The 21,872-nt window shown below is 39.9% G+C and overlaps 1 protein-coding gene across 3 annotated transcripts in view; it reads right to left on the bottom strand.

Annotated features, from left to right (window-relative positions):
- Positions 1-21,872, bottom strand: part of Atp9b (ATPase phospholipid transporting 9B (putative)) — a 196,040-nt gene that overhangs the window by 40,586 nt on the left and 133,582 nt on the right. For all 3 annotated transcript variants that reach the window (XM_057788553.1, XM_057788554.1, XM_057788555.1), the window contains 2 exons: positions 19,785-19,927; positions 4,953-5,065 (listed from right to left, as the gene is read on the bottom strand). In XM_057788553.1, coding sequence (XP_057644536.1) covers positions 4,953-5,065; positions 19,785-19,927 — 256 coding nt within the window. The remainder of the gene's footprint in view (positions 1-4,952; positions 5,066-19,784; positions 19,928-21,872) is intronic.

Here is a 21,872-nt window from a genome sequence, read left to right as displayed (position 1 = left end):
ATCTACTAAAACCAGTTTGTTAGACCAATATAATTCCTTCACTACATTCAAAACCTTAGCCATATCCTCACAATTCAGTGTAGCTACTCCACAAAGAAGCTTCTGTCTAGAACAAGGAGAGACTGCTACAGCTGGACACCATGGAGTCCAGACCAATGGACACGTCTGCAGCATAGTTTCTACATCTATGGCTCAAGGAACATCATACAAAGGGAGCAAAAAGACTGTATGAGGCAGAAAACCAGGATGACTGAAGTGATACTGTCTTTTTTAGAAATGGCTGCACAAGCAAGACCTAAACAATGATAATATCAATAGACACGATAAAGAAGGGGAAAAAAAATCATATCACCAGGGTCCCAGACCTAGACAAGAACAACTTGCCATTAATGACTGTGTCTATCCAATACAAAGGTTAGCCTTGAAACTATATACACATAAACGACAAAATGGACCCAGTAGATTATATTTATATATTTGTGCACATATTTATGCACAAACACGTATCCCACATGTATGCATAAAATAATCAAAGAAAAAGTAAGAGTACGTGGGGGGGCTTTGAAGAGAGAAAGTAATATAATTATATTTAAAATGTGTGATCAAACTGGACTCTCTGAATGTGGCTGTAAATGGGGGCTGACTGAGAAGCCATTGATAAAGGCACTGGGACTTGTTTCGACTGTGTACTGGCTTTTTGGGACCCTAGTCTATTTGTCTATTTGTATGCAAAGCTTCCTAGGACTGGAGGTGGGGCGGTTGGACTTCCCACAGGGGAAGGTTCCCTGCCCTCTCTTAAGGAGGGAGGGGGAGGGAGGAGGGTGAGTGGGTGAATGGGAGGGGAATGGGAGGAGGGGAGGAAGTGTAAATTTTTTGAATGGAAAAATAAATAAAAAAAGGAAAAAAAAATGTATTTTTAAAAATTTAAAACAATAGACTAAAATATTTCACAAGATATTAAAATATTCTGGAATACAAAATCCTCTGCATACCTAGTATGTATATGACATAATACATCAAATGTATATACCTACAGAACAGTCCACCCAAACACCAACAGGTATACAGTCTGTCAGCAGCACACAGAGGCTTCTCTAAAATCAACCACATCTTGGGACATAAAACAAATCTTTACAAATTCAAAAAGGTGGAAATAATACCACATCTCCTCTTTGACCATGGTGTAAAAACTTACAACTGACAGAAAACATCTTTACTAAATACCCAAATTCACTCACTTATTACATCTCTACCAAATACCCAAACTCACTGACTTATAACATCTCTACTAAATACACAAACTCACTTATTACATCTCTACTAAATACACGAACTCACTTATTACATCTCTACTAAATACACAAACCCACTTATTACATTTCTACTAAATATACAGACTCATTTATGACAGCTCTACTAAATATACAAACTCAAACTTATTGAGTTTGTATGATTATGAATGATTAATGGAGCAAAGGAAAAAATCAAGAAATAAATTTCAAAAACTGTACTGGAACTATACAGAAACAAAAACACAAGCAATAACCCTCTTTGGGCACACTGAAAGCAGTCCTGTGAGGGAAATTTATAGCTCTAAGTACCTACATAAAAAAAAAAATCAGAAAGAGTACAAATAAATAACGATGCAACTCAAAAACTTGAAAAAACAGAAAGAAACCAAATCCAGACACAGCAGAAGGCAAGAAATAACAAAACTCAGTGCAGAAATTAATGAAAGAGGAACAACAACAACAACAAAATACAAAGACTCAACAAATCTAAGAGCTGTCTCCTTGAGATGATAGGCACGACAGACAGAGTTCTGGCCTAACTAACCAAGGGGAGAAACAGGGACCTGAATTAACAGAATCAGAAACAAACACAGAAATGCTACAATGGGCATCAGTGAAATTCAGAAAATTATAAGGGAATACTCTAAAAACCTGTGCTTCATTAAGTTGGAAAATCTAAAAGAAATAGATAATTTCTAGTCTCAGTGAAACCACCAAAATTAAACCAAGAAGAGACCAACAACCTAAGCAGAATCTTAACAAGCGAAGAGCCTGAAAGAGTTATAAACAGCCTTCCAACTAAAATCAGGCCAAGACCAGACGGACTCAGTGCAGACTCCTAGCAGCCAGCCCTTTTTACACTACTAAAAGGAAGAAGTGGAAGGCGCACTACCCAACTCCTACACAGCCAGCTTTACTCGGATACCCAAACCAGTCATGAGGAATCATACTATAGTAAACTCACTTGAAAACACCTACAGTACATATAAGTTAGGGTATACAATACATACTGTACAAAAGAAAGTTTTATCCTGGCTGACAACGTTCCCTTCCAAGAGCCAAAGGCCATCTAACAGAAAACCCAAGACCTAGCATGAGATGGTTCTTTTGAGTTGTTAGCCAGGGTCACCCAAGAGGCTTCCAAACATCACCATTACTATCTCAATTGGTAGCCCCTGCTCTAGAAGGTAAAGTCCCTATTGCTAAAGATGCTATGCATTTCAGACACAGGGCCTAGAAGCCCCTGGGCTGGAATATTTGAAAGTCCTCTCTTGGAGGGCTCGCTTTCATGGTATGGGAAGGCACCAATGGAGGAAGCAACCAATAATCTTATCCAACTTTGATGTCAATGAACCACAACAATGACCAGCATAGCAAGATAACTCTCAGGGTACAATTAGGGGCATGTATACCTTCATGTAACCAACAACTCTCTATTTGGACTTAAGACCTTCTCAAAAGAGGGAAATCATGCCTGGTACTGAAAACTTAGCTAACTACCAGGGCTAGTGACATCATGGAATCTGCTGCAAGACACTATGCAATAGGAATGCCAGAAGCTACACCAGACATGACTACCGACACATCAGCTGAAGGACAACAATAACAGACATGACAGGGTGGATGAGTGAAAGATCAAGAGGCCTCAGCCCTACACAAAGAACTACAGGCAACTAAGGAATGCTGAGAGCAGGAGAAATGGCCTTCCCTAAGGGATGAACATACCAAGAAGTTATCTACTGAAAGATGGTTAACCTCTGAGAACATGTAGACACAAATAGCATCATAGAGGTTGAGCAGACTGTATTTGTGTATTTAAGAAGACACACACACACAAAACAAACAGATACATATACAAATATTTATGTAACAACAATTAAGGAAGAGGCTATGAATTTGAGAGCAAGGAAGGGTATGCAAAAGGGCTGGGAGGGAAGAAAAAAGGAAATGATATAATTAAAGAACTGATTTCAAAAATTGTATTTTAGAAAATTTTCAAGACTAAACTTTTCATTAAAATTATAAAAATAAAATATTGATTTAAAAATGCTTTCAAGCATAGAGCATATATAAATTATATCTACACAAATCACATCTGCACATGTGAGATGCTCATTGGCATCTGTGCAGATATATCATATAAAATAAACGGATATTGTACAAATAAGTTTTTTTTGCTATTTAGCAACATCTCAAGAACGTATATGTTGGGCTGGTGGTAATTACAGAACAAGGTTTTCTAAATTTGAATGCATCGTTGACAACTGAATTGTAAGGAGAAAAAGTCCAATTTAATCTTTGAAATCATGTTTGAAGCACATTACTGTAAAACACCCGGCTGGACTTTTAGCTGACGTCACAGGTGTGTGGTGCTCCAAGAACTAACACATTACCCAGTGAGCCACACCCCCGTCTGAGCTGAGTGTGAAACACAGGCATCATTATGTTCAAAGGAAAGCACGCAGCAGGTAGAGCAGTGGCCCAAGAAGCGAATCCTAGCATCAATTATCTAAATATCCTGCCTGATATTTTAGACAGGTTTCCTGGAACTGCCAAGTCAGAGTTTCTGAATTAGGACAGATTTGTTTGTTTTCATTTTTGTTTGTTTTTATTTTTAAAAATTTTCTTTCAGGACGTGCTATAGGGGTGGAGGAGGATACAAAGGACTGGAAGGTGGGCAGAATTGGGTTACATGATGTGAAATTCCCAAAAATTTAATAAAGAAATTATGTTAAATAAAAAGAAAGAGTAAAAATCATTGTGTCACAAACACTCCTTGAAGCCTGGGTTAAGTCCTCTATTTGAACTGAACATTCTCTACACAGAATGTCCTGATATGACTAGAGTCAGGAGCATGGACAACTGGAAGGGCCGGGTAAGGGAGGACCCCATATGGCATACCTGTCTGCAAGCCTCTGCAGATGACAGACAACTCCCATCCTTGTACTCAGCTCTTGGCAAGTAGTATTATCTTTTTAAAAATGTCATATGATAATTGCTTGCACAAAATAACAGGACAGAGAGAGAAAATGCCTGCTGATACAGCAAATCCACATGCCGCTAGAGTTCAGTAACAGGCATGATGGTGTGTGATGCTGAGTTATCTACCTTAGTTACTGGAAAATATGAAATCAGAATTTATTTTTTTAAAACCTGAGAAAGTTTTATTATGAAGAAAAACAAAGGTATTATTAGGAGACTCAGTAATACCAGTATCCTATTAATTACCCCTTAAAATACTGTTTACTAAAGAGTTTTATTTTTAGAAATAATTCACTAGCCAGGTGGTGGTGGCACACACCTTAAATCCCAACACTTGGGAGGCAGAGACAGGCAGATCTCTGTGAGTTCAAAGCTAGCCTGGTCTAAAGAACGAGTTCCAGGACAGTTAGGGCTGTTACACAGAGAAACTCTGTCTTGAAAAACCAACCCCTGTAAAAGAAAAATTCACTAAGAAAATAATATAATAAATGATTTGAGCTCATTATATTTCCCATAATTCTGCTGATATACAAATGCTAGTTATAATTTCTTGTCTGAGATACAATTGATAGCAAGGTAATAATAAAAAGGACTAAAAGTAGCATAAAATAGGCTCAATATAGCTTACCAGCGAGGGTGCACTGAGAGAAGATGGCACTCAGAAGGTCATCCACATACCTGCAAGTAGGAATTGAGGACGTGGCTCTGGATTTCGTCCATAGTGTCTGTTCCATAAGAGACAGTGCCCAAATGGAGTCGCTTGAATACCATCTCGTTCTGAGTGAGAGTGCCTGTGGTGGGGAGAGCACAGCAGTGAAGACAGGCAGTGGGAAGGCCCTGCTGCTCTGTGAGGAGCTCTGGCCAGGAGGGCTGCTGGGCACATTGCTGACTGTCCCTGGGACACCTGTTAGAGATGCAAAGTCCCAGCAGAATGCTCATTCTGACCGGGAGCCTTAGGAGTTTTTCCCAAGCATGTCACATTAACAATGAAAGATCCTCTAGAAATATGAGAAGTTGAGTCTCTGCCTTTGAAATTAAGATCTGTTAACTGGCATAACGGCAACTTCTGCTGTTCTGAATAAGGCATAAATAGGAAGCTAAGTCACCAATGACTCAGTCACAGTACTAAGCTGGAGAACAACATGACTTAGCCCCAAATTAGCATGGCTTAGTAGACTTAAAGACTGACCTTTGAAAGTAATCATTATTGGTAGAGAGGTAAATGCTACAGATGTCTAACCCTTAGCACATATTTATGTCCCTTACAATGAGAAGAAAGGGTTGTGAGACGGGAGACAATTTTCCTCACTGAGTTTCTAAGAAAGCCATTATTTAACACTCTCTCCTCAAAGCAGAGCAGACACATTAAAATGACTATACCCAGGACTGCAAATAGTTAACCCATATATCTCATGTAATGCAAACACACTGCAGTACATGCACATGATTAGTTCACCTGATTTCACAGAAGTAAAACAACAAAGGAATGCTTAAATGCCCTTTTAGTTGAGAAATGGGAGCTGCCATGCAAGGAACTTGAGTCTCGTCTGCACTGGGGCTTCCGCACTGGACTCAAAGACATACAGCAAGGTTAGCAACTGACAGTGAGTGGTGCGACGGCCAATGCGGTGGCTTTTCATACGGTTACAAAACATCTCTATGCCTTTTATTTTCTTTGGCATACATGATATTGACAGGACCTGTCAATGACTAGTCTGAATTTACGTTCAGAGCAAAATGGGTTATTGACTTGGAACTTTCCAGAACAATACAGGATCTTCTTTACAAAAGAGCAGATCTGTACATTTTGACAAGCCCTCTTAGACACATTTCATTTATTATAACTTTACAAATTCCTCAAGAGCAACACTGGCTGTAGCCTTGTGCACTCACTGTGGGCACTATATATCTGGAGTAGATGGCTCCAGCTTCAGAGAACCGGAAATGAAATCATTATGTAAGATGTAGTTTATAGCAGTCTCAAAGTGGAATTAGCTTAAAATACATGTTACATTAAATATCACAACAGCAGCCCAACCTCAGGTAAAAGGGGAGCTCTGCATATGGTATATAACAAAAATAGACAGGATTTCAGCACTACAAAGTCAAAGGTAATAAAATAAAACATTAACTGGTAAACAAAGTTCCCAAAGTATGTGTTCCCAAAGTTGACAATATTCTAGACGAATTATATGCAAAAATGTTGTTTTAGATGACTTGATGTAAATAGCAATTTTTTATAGACTTTTCTCCTTGATGACAACTTAGAATGGGCCAAGGAGGTCAGTATTTTATTATGAACAACTCTATATGTAAAGTTAAAATAATATTACAACAAACACTGATATAGGTTAGACTAATAATGAGAAGCTGTTTATAAATAATTTAAAATAATTTTATTGAGAATTTTATACATTTTCATCATAGCCATTCTCCCTTCTCCAACTCTTCACAGTGCCATCCCCACGTCCGTTCTCCCTCAACTCTGTGTCACCTTTCCTGCCCTCTCACACCCTTCACTCTATCTCTGCAGGCATCAAGGCCAAATTAAACTGGCCAAATATTCTTAGATATGTGGACTTCCATGGGAATGTGGCTGATATATCATAGAGGAAGAATGGCCTCTCCCAGAAGCCAACAACTGCCAAAACTCCAGTCAGGGTGGAACATCACGCCCGACTCCCCAATTCTTTGTCTTCAGACAATCTCATGCAAGTACTATAGACTTGTAAGTAATAACAGTGCACCTCTGCTATGCTCTGCGCTGCCATGACTCCAGGCCGAGACGCTTTCCTGGGGGAAGGTTAGTGGGTTGTGGTCAGGCATCTCCTACACGCAGCAAGTCTCCTGTGTCCAGCTGTGCTGCTGCTCATGTACAGTCTTGTCATTACCCAGGATAAGTCTTCCTAACCTCTTCTCTCCCTCAGAGCCCAAGAGCTTAATGCAGGTGCACACTGTATTTCCTTCATAAACTGCTGTAAACCATAATTAACTCCTGCTTTTATTTCAGATCTTTGTTAAATGTGCTGTAGAGACACTGTGTTCATCTGCAGGAGCCCTGACTGACAAGCAAGATTCTCACCACTGCCTTATCACAGTGACATGCCACCAAAGGTGGCGCAAGGATCTCCCAGGCATCCGGGTGGCATACTGGATGTATAAAGTACCAGACACATAAGAGGTGCCACCAACTGCACCCTGATATCACCCTACTCCCAGTTCTTCCTCCTTTGCTCTCTTTGTGAACCTCTTGGAGGTATTCTTAAATTCATGTCTAATATTTTCTAACACACTACCCACCTGTGCTATATTTATAAAACAGAAATCTCTTGATTAAAAGTAACCAGTAATTTGATATGGTTCACCCGTCTAAATATAAACTGCTCAGGTTAGACAATAGAATTCTTCATTATGCCATCTAGAGCTACTTTTTTTTTTTTTTTTTACACTGTTTGACACACCTGGTTGTTAACTTCCACAGCCCCCAACTCCCACATCTCCACGAACTTCAAATAACTGGGGAATTGCCTATCTGGCAAACATTCATTACAAGGCATCAGCAAACATAGGGGTTAGTGTAGTAAACAACCAGAGTTCACATGCCTGTGCCTGTTTGCTGTCAGCTACTTCACACTCAGTCTTTAAAAGTGTGTAGGGTAATTCATGACGGCTCTAAAGCATAAAGTATGGCAGTGTGAATTCCTTTGCTCAAAATCCCACAGCTAGAGACAAGCATCGGAAAAAGCCTTACTTCCAGAGGCCTCAAATGCAAGGAAGGGAAGGCACTCTGAGAGGGTGAGTGCTCCAAGAGACTACCAGTGAGACATGGAGAGGAGTTCCCTCAGGGGACGGCATGGAGGCAGACCTAGAACCAATGCTCCTCGAAGGCAGACTGAAGGGACAGGGCTCAAGAAGGCCAAGAGAGAAAGGTCTAGAAACATAAACCAGGCTAGTCTCCAACTCTTGACTCTGCTTTAGCCTTTGGAATGCTGGCATTATAGTTGTGTGCCACTGTTCCCAGCTAGGGATCCTGCCCCCTACGTGCTGGGGATCAAAGCTCTGGCTCTGAGCATGCTATGAAGCTCTGCATCACATGATTTCCTCCCAGCTTGACTCTGTATTATCTCAATGTCACCCCCAAAGTCCAGCTCTTAACTTGGAATGAAAATTGTTTTTGAGAAAAAGAATGAAGAAAAAAGTTTAATTAAAACTGGAAACTACCAAGATGTGATGTGGCCCACATCTTTAAACCCAGCCCTAAGCTGCAGAGGCAGGTGGATCTCTTTGAGTCCCAGGGCACTCTGGTTTACAAGGTTTCAAGTCAGCCAGGGATGTGTAGTAAGATCCCATTTCAAAAAAAAACAAACAATAATAAAACTGAAAACAAACAAACAAAAACCTAGGAACTAAAGATGCATGGGAGAAGGCATATATGACACTACGTATTTGCATCATGTATCATTCATTTGATGGGATATTTTTTTTCCCAGGTTACTGGCAACGAAAAATCTAGCATCTCAAACACAATAGGTCCACAGTGGTATCAGATGCTTTCCCAACACAAAGACATTTCATTATAATCAATCCATTCAAACTATTTCTAGACAGTGAATTTAGGGTTTGAATGTGCCTATTTAATCATCCTTTTTAAGCCCGTGATATAGTATTTCCACTCTTAGTTTCCCAAGTTCAACAATGCTAGCTACTGTATCTTGCATCTTAGCATCTTTGGGGAAATCTCAAGAGTAATATCACACATGCACAAAGACGATGAGGGGGGAACCACAGAGAACACTAAAATATTAAATATATTGTTGCACAGTACATTTAAGAGACATGATGTAAAAGGTAACAGAAACCCAGGTTACAACTATTATCTCCTCCTCTTAGGATAATAATTATGAAGATAACTATAATATTTCCTCCTCCCAGAGAAGATATTATAAAGCTCTGTATTTAGATTTCTTTCCTTCTGCTATACAGCCCAGTTAGTCTCATTTGTAATTATCCTGCCTGAGCCTCCTGAGTAGGCATATTTATACTATGAAATGTTTTAATTTTTGATGCTATTCTAAATGAAATTGCCTTCTAATTCAACCTTGGGATAGTTTATTGCTAGTATATAAAAATACAATTCATTGTTCAGAGTGCTTTTGTTGTCGATACTTTGGCTATTAGGTTTGTAGAGATCCACGATGATTTCTATATACAAGACTTCACCATACATAAGCAGACAGTTTTACTCTCCTTTATAATATGGACGCTACTTCTTTTTCACGTCTACTTTGCTCTGGCTAAATGTCTACTCATTCATAGCAGAATTATCTCCAATAAGCAAAAAGGGAGAAACAACCCCAATGCCCATTCATTCATTCATTCATTCATTCATTCATTCATAGGTAGATAAATAGAATGAAACACACACACACACACACACACACACGAATAGTCTTTATCAGAAGAAAAATGAAGTACTCACTATATTCTACACTAGGGATTAATCTTGAAAATATTCTACTAAAAATGAAGCCCAACACAAAGGGCCCAGATGTTTTATATCATCCATATGTGCCCACCAGGCAAATCCACAGGGAAAGAAAGTCGGGCCAGGGTTTCTTCGGACTATAAGCAGAGAAGATACTGAGTGAGGAGTGATTCAGTGCATACAGGGTTGCTCTGGGAGAAGTTTCTAAACCTGGACTGTGGTAAGCACTATATAATAGCTATACCAGTGCAGTGGAAGAGAGAAAAATAGTCTGAGTTTTTCATTTGACTCAAACTACAATGTAATAACTGTCTATTTAAAATGTCTAGGCTGTAATAAGTAGTTTGAGTCAGTTCAAAATTGATACATTCAAACCACTGAATAGTATTGCCCACCAGATAAGAAGAATGAAGTGTCTCTGATATTTCAGTCTTCTGGTTAAGCACATCCTACCTGGCAAGATCCTAGAATCTGCACTGTGTGTATAGACAGACGCTCCTTAGGTGAATGCACAAAACACTCACATAGCAAGAGGGATCTTCAAAATTTTCTAAAAAATGTTTTCAGAGTTGCACTGCCTCCTGCAGTCATTCAGACTCCCTTACGTCAGTCCCAGGCGAGTGCGGCATCACAGAGTTCTTCCTCTGTCTCATCTTGGTGTTTTTCATGGCTCAATCACTTTGTGATTTCTAGATACTTTGTCATCTTAATATGACAGAAACTGACAGGTTCCAAATGGAAACTATTAAAAAAAGAGGTGCTGGCTATGAAATCAGGTGGTGAGGGAGCCATCATATCAACAAGAATGACATTGAGCTATTTATGACATGCAGTTCCTGTGATAACAGGTTTCATTGTGATTTCCAAGAGAAAACAACACAGTAGTCTTTTATAAAGCAGAGGCTTTCTGGACTGCAGTGAGCAAGGCAGGCAAAGAGGAAATTGCTTTTTAAGAAAATCGTCCTGCAGGCATCATTCTTAGGGTGGCAACAGATGCAGTCCATGCAGGGAAGCAGATGGGAACCTCTGATCAGAGCCACTAGGCTGCAAGTTGACAGTACACTGAGATTCTACCAAGCCTTAATACACAGACAGACAGGTGATTTTTAACAGACTAACAGAAGAAGCCACCTACAATACACAGGAACCAGCTCATCCCAGGTCCACAGAACTTTGTGAAGATTCGAACAAAGAAAAGCAATGACCATTAGAGATCATTCATCAAAGCTAAACAATGAGTGAATGAAAACAAAATCTCCCTGGTGATGGCCAAACCACACGCACTGGTCATTAAAACACATTATTGAGTAGGGCATCATGGCACACACATAATCCCAGCACGCAGGAGGGTGAGGCACGATTAGCAGTTCAAGGCCAGTCTAGGCTACGTAGAGAATTATCTTAAAAAAGCTAACAAAACTGGAGAAATAGTTCAGTTGATAAGATATGTGGCTTATAAGCATGAGGACCAGAGTCCAATCTCTAGAACCTACATTTTTTTTTAAAGTTGGTGAGGCATGGTGGTGGTGCACACCTTCAATCCCAGCACTCAGGAGGAAGAGGCAGGTGGATCTTTGAGTTTGAAGCTAGCTAGATCTACATAGTTTCAGACCAGCCAGGGTGACATAGTAAGATCCTGTGTCAAAAAACAAAACAAAGCAAGTTGGGCATAGTAGTCCACATGTACCTGTAATCCCAGTGCTGGGGAGGTGGAGACACAGAGACGCCTGGAGTTCAACAGTCAGGCTAGGTCACCTGGGAGCTCCAGGTAAGTGAGAGACCCTATCTTAAAAACATGGTGGGGAGCACCTGAAAAACATCTACACTTGTCCTTTGACCACCACACATACAGGTATGAACATTCACGCGCATCCACACAAACACATATACAAATCAATCAAACACACACACAGACACACACATCCTATTCATGTAGAAGCAGTCTACTTTCCTCGTCACTCAGGCCGTTCCCAATGTCTGCTCAGCCACTGTCTGTGTTTAGTATCTCAATCAGTCTAAACACCCAAAATGTTAATTATAGCACTCAAACCCAAGTACAGACTTTAGTGAATGGCTGCCCTAGGAAGACAGCACGTTTGTTGCAAGTGACTATTGCAGTTACCACCAGTATGGAGAGACCTCAGTGGCCTTCTGATTTAAATGACATTAAAAATTCCCTCTACGTCTTGGTTTCAAGATCTTCCTACTGTATATATACTAACTAGCACACACATCCATTATTTTTGCTGCTTTTAAAAACTATGAAAACAGCATTTCCCTCCTGATGGTACTGTCCTATGATCCTCACAGTATTCAAACCTGTATGTAATGGAGGCTATAATTAAAATATAAGTCCAAAAATAATCCTGTTGTTTCAAGCAATGGTTTTGTTCTACATGAAGACAAAAACTTCCTAGCAAAGGAATTAATGTATTGCTTTAATAGGCTGCACCGTGAGTTAAGTTTTAAAATTTATGAGTTCACTGCAGCATTGTTCTTTAAACAATGGCATTGTCAAATGCAACCAGTGAGAAGATTAAAGTTCTCCCAGCAGATTAAGTACAAATTATCCGTCCTCCTGTTTCAGCATCATTTGTTCATTTATCACATAGCATCTAGCATTCCTGGTCAGTGTCAATATGCTCTGCATCCTTGCAGCTAACAGATGTCGACTCTTGTCGAGTGAATTACTTTATGTTTCACGCGCTGCTGGCCGCAGATGTGTCACTATAGCAACATCATTAATTTCAGATCTTACCGGAAACGTGCACTCCAATCAAACCTAATTATACCACATTGCTTTCTTGTCCACAAGAAGGAAACTATAATGCAATTATTGGGACACTTCATTTTCTATTCTGCTGTGGCAAATGAGAGAGCCACTGTGATGGACGCTTCTTGTCAAAAAGCTTATTGATGAAGCACAAACCCAATTTACAATCATACGAAGGACCACCTTACAATTATGTTAGTAATGTAAAGCTCTTGGATGCCAGCTTACACGGAAGCATTTCAGCAGGAATTCAGCCCATGTAAGATGTCTGAAAACTGAGTGATGCCCGAGTAGTAAACCTCTGCTCACCAGAATCAGAGCTGTTCACGCCAACAACCATCTTCTGCTGCAACTTGTGCTGTGGCTGAGGACACAAGGTATCAGCAGCTAACACCTGACCTACTTCCGACACATATGCTCAGGAGAATTCATATCCTTGCAGGAGAATACAGAGCCATTACTTATGTCACAAAAATAGAGAATACTAGACAGAACTAGCAATTTATATCCTGGAACATAACACTAAGAGTGCACTGTCTCAGCAGGACACAAAAGGGGCTGGGGGCAAGACGGGCCCTGTTAGACTTCCACAGATTTCTATGTGTGCTCATCTACTGTCCCTGTCCACAGAGTTGACCAGCAGTTACCTCTGAGCTGGAGAGGCTGACAGTTCTCACTAAGGAAAGCTAAGATGCATCTGAGATCACAATTAGAGGAATGGTCATCACTCACTCTCATGTCTTTTCATCTGACTGTGTGAAATACATGCTTTTTATAAGACTGAGGTGGGAGAAATGAAATGCCACTTAGCTGCTGACAATAATAATTATATCATTTGTTCTCTGTTATTCATCAGCCTATGATTTAGTTAGTGTGGACTTTATGATAGGCCACGGCAGACCTACCACCTTCAAGAACCCCTGGGACACTCAGGAATCAGGGATCCAGAGTCCCTCCTTCCCCGAAACACAAGCTAGGACAGGATAAGTAGGTGATGAGCGAGAGTCTCCCATGAGACGGCTTTAGGGAGAGACTGCAGCTGGAGACGCTGCCACAACAGGCATAGCATTTCTAAATACACGGCCAGACAATGGGGAAAAACTCAGCCAAGGATGACATTTCCTTCAGTGGCTCTTAGAGTGAAAGGCTCTCTTAGAAAGGCAGTAGTGGCCAGGCACGACGGCTCACATCTGTGACCCTGGCATTCGGGAGGAGGAGGTGGAAAGGCTACCATGAGTGCAAAGCCAGCCTATGCTACCTAGTGAGTTCCAGGTCAGCCCAGGAAGCAGAGCAGACGTCATCTCAGGAAACAAGTGAAGCCATGACAGCATCTGGTTTGCTCCTCAGTACATTCCATACAGTTCTGCCAGGATTCTTAAATATCACACCAATGTAAGAAAGATTGCTGTGCCCCATTTTCAATGTGAGGTGAGTTTGTAGACATTAAACCCCTCCCTCCTCTGGCTGAGGCCTGCTGGTTTCAGGATCTTACTCTGATGAACTGAAATTTCACAATGGAAAATGGGCAGCTGTAATTAAGAATTTCACCCTTGTTTTTTAAAAGAGGAAATCAGCATTTTAAAGAGGCCTAATGTCATAAAACATCTACATATTAACAACAGAGACAGACATTGAAAGTCTGCTTTTGGGAATGACTAGGACAACTCAGGCCAGCACCTTGCTTATCAACACTACTGCTGGCTCCAATGCCCAAAGCACCTCAGGGCCCAGACATATACTATACAGCCTCCCAGCACCCACCCTATAGAGGCTCTGTCGCCTGGACTCCTGACCCAGCCAATCTCCCTAACCTCCCCTCTGACTTCCAGAAGGGTCTGGCCGCACTGGTGGTAGTCAAGTGAGCTTTGAAAACAACAACAACAACAACAACAACAACAAAACAGGAAGAAAAGCTCTTGATGGAAACGGAAGACTTGGTGCATCCCCATAGGGAACACCAACCAAATAAGACACTTCCCTTCAACTTATGAGGTCAGAGGAAAGGCTGGCAACAAAGAGCAGTCCGGCCAACCACACACCCTGCAGGCCAAACACGCCTGGGTATAAGGCCTCTGCCTTGCACCAAGCTAGGGCATACTCTGCCTAAGCATGAGCCTCTGGAAAGAGAAAGGTCAAATGCTATAGAAAACACAGTCTCCAACCACGTGAAGACAATTACATCAATTATTTCAAGTTTATGTCATTGAATACTATTCCGTAAAATTTTCTTGGTTTTGTTGTTTATAAACACAATAGATTTTTCTATATTGGTTTTGCTAAAAATGACCTACCAATTCTAACACTAATCTATAAATTTATTAGATTTTCTATTTCTTTGCTAATAAGTACTTTGCTCTCTGTCTCCTCCCCTTCACCAGACCCCTATTTTTTGGTAGTACCAGGGATTAATTATTTTGGGCTAGTGGTAGGAAATCCTTCTGAAGATGACTTTTAATAGTTTTTGGATGGGGTGGGTGAGATGGCTCAGCAGATAGAGGCACCTACTGTCAAACTCGGTGACCTGAGTTCAATCCCCAGAGCCCATATGGTGGAAGGAGAAAATTGACTCCCTAAGTGGTCCTCTGATCTCCATGCATGTAAAGTAGCATGCACATGCACCTACCACCCTCAGAAAATAAGTAATAAATAAATAAAGGTGAAAATTAAAAAAAATGCTTTCAGGTGATAAAAACTATTTCTTCTGGGTCTGATTTAATGCCTTACATTTCCTGAAGAATTTTTCTAGTGCTTGCATTTAAAAGCTGCTGACAATAAGGATCTGATATTCCATTATGATATTTTAAAATATCATCATTGTAGCTTTGCTCTACTTGCTTATATCTGTTTTTTTTTTTTTATTTTTTTTCCAGATTTTACCTTCAAGTTGTACTTATTTTTATTAAGTCTTTTCTAAAGACTGGCCAGCTGAATGGTGTTGTTCTATCTTTACAGCTGTTTATTTCTAAAAAGAAGGAATCTTGCTGTGTTACTTAGGTTGGCCTTGAATGTAGACTCAAGGGGCTCTCCTCTGTCATCTGAGCAAGCAGCTGGGCCTGCAGATGTGAACCATCACGCTCCACCTGCTTCTGAATACCACATCACTGTTTTCTGTTCTCATCTTTAGGATCTCTTTCCAATGTCACTGACTTTTACTGCTCTTATGATTAAATTTTAATCTTTCTTGAGCCAGGTCTTTGTATGTAGTCCTAGATGCCTGGTACTCTCAGAATGGCCTCAAACTCACAGAGATCCACCTTTCTCTGCATGAGTGCTAGAATAAAAGGCATATACTACCAAGTCGTCATCTTTCTTTCTTTTTTAAATTGAAAACACAAGTTCCTTGAATATCCCACAGGTGAAGATAGCGAGTGATTCTGTGTGCTATTTCTGTTGCATTCCTAACTTTGACCATTTCTGATGGTAGGTAAAGACAGCAATGATTCTATGTGCTATTTGCACTGTGTTCCTAACCTTGGCCATTTCTGATGTTAGATAAAGATAGCAATAATTCTATGTTCTATTTGCAATGTGTTCCTAACTTTCATGGTAATTTCTGCCATTACCGTAAGTAGCCACACCCACTCCTTGGAGTTCACTGAGACTCAACTAAGGTCTAGTTCATTTCAGTCCGCATTAGTTTCCCACACTCACTAGCTAAAAACATTTTCTAGGTGGCAGATACTCCATGAGATCAACGCTATTCAGACTTTAGTTTAGCTGGTTCCTGCCTGCTTGGATGATCAATTAATTACTTAAAGTAATGATGCTAACATTTCCTCCTACGTTAGCAGATATTGTAATTTTCTCCTGTATCACTTTGTGCTTGTACATAGAAGCCTTTAAAGTGATGTGGGATTTCCCTCTGTATGCTGTGATTATCATTAATGAATAAAGAAACTGCTTTGGACATATAGCAGGGCAGAACTTAGTTAGGTGGGGAAAACTAAACAGAATGCTGGGAGAAAGAAAGGTGGAGTCAGAGAGAAGCCATGAAGCTGCCGGAGACAGATGCTGGGAACTGTACGCCACAGCCATGTGGTAATACACAGATTAATAGAAATGGGTTAAATTAATATATAAGAGTTAGCCAATAAGAAGGTAGAGCTAATAGGTCAAGCAGTGATTTAATTAATACAGTTTCTGTGTGATTATTTCGAGTCTAAGCTAGCTGGACAGCTGGGAACTAAAAAGTAGCTCCATGCAACATTAAAGCACATATGTATTTCAAACTTCTATTAGTAAAGTTCCCTCTTTCTTAAAAAGTGCTTTTTATTGTAGAGTCTATCTTGTTGGATGTTCAGGAAGAAACCAGGTTCTTTTTTCAATTCCTAGTTACCATTGTGATTATTTTACCTTTTATGTTTTGCCTTTTCTTTTCTTCTTCTTCTTCTTTCTCTTCTTCTTCTTACTCTTCTTCTTACTCTTCTTCTTCTTCTTCTTCTTGTTCCTCCTCCTTCTTCTTGTTCCTCCTCCTCCTCTTCCTCCTCCTCCTTCTTTTTCTTCCTTCTCCACCTTCTTCTTGTTCTTTTACAGCTAAGTTATTTTTCTTTAAGTATTAGGTGGTTTAATTTTTTTTTTAATCAATCTTAGTACCAATAAACATTAGAGACTCCTTTTTTCCTTCTGTGTGTTTTAGTCCTTCATTAATATGATTTGAAGTCTCTCCATGCTCATTCATACATCTATCTCTTGTTTTCACTGTTAGTTGGATCTCTGGACAGTATGACAACCCACACTTACCTATCCACCACCGCCCGGCTATTTTTAAAATTAATTTTTGAGACAGTATTTCACTATGTACTCCAGATGGGCCTTCAACTCATAACTCTACTGAGTCAGTCTCCTGCTTGCAGATGTGTACTACTAGGTGGCCCTAAGTTCAACTGTAAAAAAGTTTACTCTTATGTATATTTTAAATAAACATTTTGCTTTTGTTAACCAAAGCAACATTATCAGCATCATTTTATAATCACCCCATGTAGCTGCAAACATTTTTTTGGGAAGGAAAAGGAGCAGGAATATAATTACTGAGACGTGAAGCACATGCTTTTCAACCATACGGTCTATCTATAATGTGGTACCCTAGGCCATCCCTGCCCAAAGCAAAAGGAGCTGCTGTCTTGTGCATGTTAAACTGTGAAAGCCTGGTTATCGGCACACACTATCAATTGACTTAGGTCTTCTCTCCTGTATTTTCACACCAAGTGTCTAACTGTTGCTGGGATACAGAATACTGGGGTTATACCTTCAACTAAACTCTCTTAAGGACCAACAATTTTCTTGAAGGTTCTCCCAGGCTGTTTGTGATCTTTACTCTGATTATAATGCTGAAGATTTGGTTTTAGTGCCTCTATCAGCAAGACTAGGCAGCTCGTAGTAGTGGGGTAATTTTACCCTGACGTCTCCCACTGGTAACTCTGATGGACTGGCTCCTGAACAAATGCTGCCTGTGAACACTGAACAGCAGTGCACTCATGTTCAGTGCCTTTTTCTTGTATCTGCCTGCCCAAGCATACTAGCTATGAAGTACCACCCCTCCAGATTTTGGTCTGGAGAGTTCTTCCCTCTGTGTGGCTCATCCTAGGAGCTATCTTGAGCTTCAATATGCTTGGTAGTGACTTCCTCCTTGCTCCAGATCTTTTCAATTTTGGAATGTTATACAATTTGCTAGCATTGCCATAGATTGAAGTCTTCTACAAATTTCCTGTCAGCTGACTAGAATTGGGAAAGGAAACTCCTAACCCATTTCCTCAGTCTAGTTTCTGATGTGGGATGTCTTTCTGTATATGGTTTATATTGTTTTTTTTATTGGTTGATGAATAAATCTGTTTCGGCCTATGGTTTAACAGAGTAAAGGCGAGATGGGAAATCCGAACAGAGAAAGAGAGAGAATAGGTGAAGTCAGGGAGAGCCATGTAGCTACCAAAGGAGAAAGATGCCAGAGAATTATGGGTAAGCTACAGTGTTGTGGTAATACATAGATTAATTGAAATTAGTTAACTTAAGATGTAAGAGCTAGCTAGGAATATGCCTGAGCCACGGGCCAAAATGTGTTGTAATTAGTTTCTGTGTGATTATTTGGGTCTGGGCAGCCAGGAAATGAAAGCACAGTTTCCATTTACAAAGTTTCTTGAAGTAGGAACCTCTGGGTCATCTGCACTTATGGGCACCAACCTTTCTTGATTTTCTCCACCTGGTATTGTACTGAAATCCAAGTAAAAATTCTCAAAACTGGAACCTGAGTTACACTAAACTTCCATAATTCCCATGGGAGCTAACATCTGCAGAATGCTGAATTCATATTCATCAAATGTTTGGTTATAGTTCTTAGTGATGTCATTGTTCACACTTGCCATCCAGGTCCTTTGGTTCATAGCCACATTTTTGACAGCATGCTGCTGTGAGCAGAAGCTCTGTTTCCCACTTGCACCCAGAGGGGTTGTTTTGAGTATTTTAACTTTCAACCTGACATTTGTTTCTGATTTAATATTCTAATTAGTTATCAGTTGGCTACTCTAGTCATCACATCTGTAAATATGTGTTTTTCCTGGTTATACACCTGCTTTTATTTCCCATCTTTTTGCAAATGGAAATCATTCTACAACAATGTTAAATTATGTTGTGAGTGTATTTGCATTCTTTGTAGTTTAGCTAGAAACTAATACTAATCAAAGAAGGTGCTGGATCATATTTGGAACATATTTTATTTAATTATGCTTTGTATGTTGCTTTTACTATGTTGTTCACTAACACTAGAAATTTAAATCATTATCTTTCACTTAATACATTATAGATTACTAAGAATTCTTTAATAGAAAGAACAACAATAAGGACAACACGGAAAGGGATAAAGAGGTGTAGCAATCTGCATTGGAGGTACTATTGTGAAAACACTGAATTTACCTAACTTCTAACAACTCAAGCAAGGATCATCCTACAAAAAAGAAATACGCATTTTGCTCTTAAACCACTAGAGGTACATAACAGTAATGAGAAAACAGCTTGTGAGAGTCTGTAAAATTCAATATAAAATATAAAATAAACTAAAATATAGAGCTACAGCAAAGATACAGTTCACTAACTTTAAAGGAAGTGAAGGTATGAAAGAATGGAGATTCATTCATATAAAGTTTTCAAAAGTTGAGTCTGGAAACCTGTAAATCCAGCATTCAATTATGATATATATCATGTGTAAAAAAAATATTTCTGATGTTATCTGGTCCACTGAAAGACAAATAGAAATGAACAGTACCTGTTTTGTCTGTCAGTAAGTACACCAGGCGTCCAAGTTCCTCTGGTATTGTGCTGGTCCGAACAACTGTCCCAGGAATATTCTCATCTTTCATAATCATCCATCCATATGCTGCTTTGCCCATGTCCAAGTTCACCCGCAGACTGTAAACGAAACCATCATGATGGTCAGTGAGGCCAGACCTATATAACATCCATACCCAATACACATATTAATTTTTATAGAAATAAATACTGGATTTCAGACTTTAAAATAAATGATTTATGCATATTTAAGAAAACAAATGCTCAAATGCTTTTATAATCTAGATACGTTTACAGGTGATAGTTGGGTAGATAATTCCTTTCACATAAGCTACAGTATGAGCTGTAAGAGAAGCAGGCAACTTGTTCTGAGTACCCCATTAACACACAGAATACTGTGGGCATAAAAAGGGAAATCAAGCAAGGGTTACTATGAGAAAATATGTGAAATAGGTCTTGAGGCATCTGGAATAGGCACTTTGTTTCTAGTGATTTTTTAATATTAAATATTTTGTTATATTATGTATTTAAAATCTATAAGTAGTAGACTATACTAGATGGCCTCTGGAAGGTCTTCCAGGCTTTAATTAAAGGGTAACTATATAAGAACACACTCTAAACTGCCCACTGAAGGAAACAGTATCAGCACATCTATTATGTGCCAACTCAAACATTTCATGTCTCCCTAACTGAACTATGGAAACTGAGCAGATAAGACTGTGTACAAAATGGTGTGAAACTGATATTCATCAACCATTTATGACCTATCAGCATTATAAGTCACATGGTTCAACCGATTAATAAATACACTTTTGAAAAACAATATTTAGGAATCAGTCAGTGGCAAATTAAGAAGCATCAAATCAGCATAACTTCATTAATCTACCTGTAAGGTTCACACCTTAAAAATGATAGGAATGACATTAATGACATTAAATTGGCATTACTGTGCATGTCTCTTCAGCCAGCACCTCTCCATTTTTTGGCTACTCACACCCTTGTTAAAAGACTGAAGTAAACTAACAGATGGCAACAGTCTTTAAGCTGAAGGGAAAGAAAATGGATCCCAGGAAGGCCCAGCGGCCCGATGCAGGTCTACCATTGTGTGGGTCTGCAGCCCAGAATCTGTGAGAAGCTGTCAAATTATTCAATGTTAAGTATCAAGCAGTGTGAGGGATCTTTGTGCTGATGGGTATGAAATCACAATACCTTCCGGGTGGGTTGAGGTCAAAAGGGGCATTTGGAGAAGAAATACAAAACATTTCTCATTGATTCTTATTTGATTTGGGCTTTAAAACAGATTTTGGGGGTTGGGATTCAAAACTGGATTTCGCTGTAGCTTTGGAGCCTGTCCTGGAACCAGCTCTTGTAGAACAGGCTGGCCTTGAACTCACAGAGATCCGCCTGCCTCTGCCTTGGAGTACTGGGATTAAAGGCATGCACCACCACCACCCACCTGGCTTAAAACAGATGCTTTATGAATAAGAGAGATAAAGACCACTGCCCTTGTTGAGATAAACACAGACAGAAGCTGGGAGGAAACTAAGCCTGTGAGGTGGGCCAGTTAAGGGAAGACATGTCCTGTGTCTAATTGACAGGGAGATGGACAGCTGTCTAATTTTCCATGGCTCTGATCACTTGGCTCAGAGACCTGCACACTGGAAAAGCACAGTCATTCGCTCATGTGTGGGTCAAGATGTTTTGGAAAATGTCACCCCGCACTGGGTGGGCTGTTTTCTGTCCTCAGCTTATGGTCTGTCACCAGGCTCAGGTTATAAAGAACCGAAGAAGCTCACCAAGATTCTTTTGTGCACTGTTCTTTATGAACCACGAGCAATCTATGCTGTCGAAGTTACAGAAATGCATTAGTTCACAGAACACCATATTATAAGAAATTACTCCTGGGCCAGTTTCAGTGGAATATGGACATCCCTCAAAGAACATACAGAAGCCGGGCGGTGGTGGCGCACGCCTTTAATCCCAGCACTTGGGAGGCAGAGGCAGGTGAATCTCTGTGAGTTCGAGACCAGCCTGGTCTACAAGAGCTAGTTCCAGGACAGGCTCC

The sequence above is a fragment of the Chionomys nivalis genome, chromosome 14, assembly GCF_950005125.1.
Source record: "Chionomys nivalis chromosome 14, mChiNiv1.1, whole genome shotgun sequence".
NCBI classification, from domain to species: Eukaryota; Metazoa; Chordata; class Mammalia; order Rodentia; family Cricetidae; genus Chionomys; species Chionomys nivalis.
The sequence above is the reverse complement of the archived record's forward strand: the minus strand, read 5'-3'. Positions and strand labels throughout refer to the sequence as shown.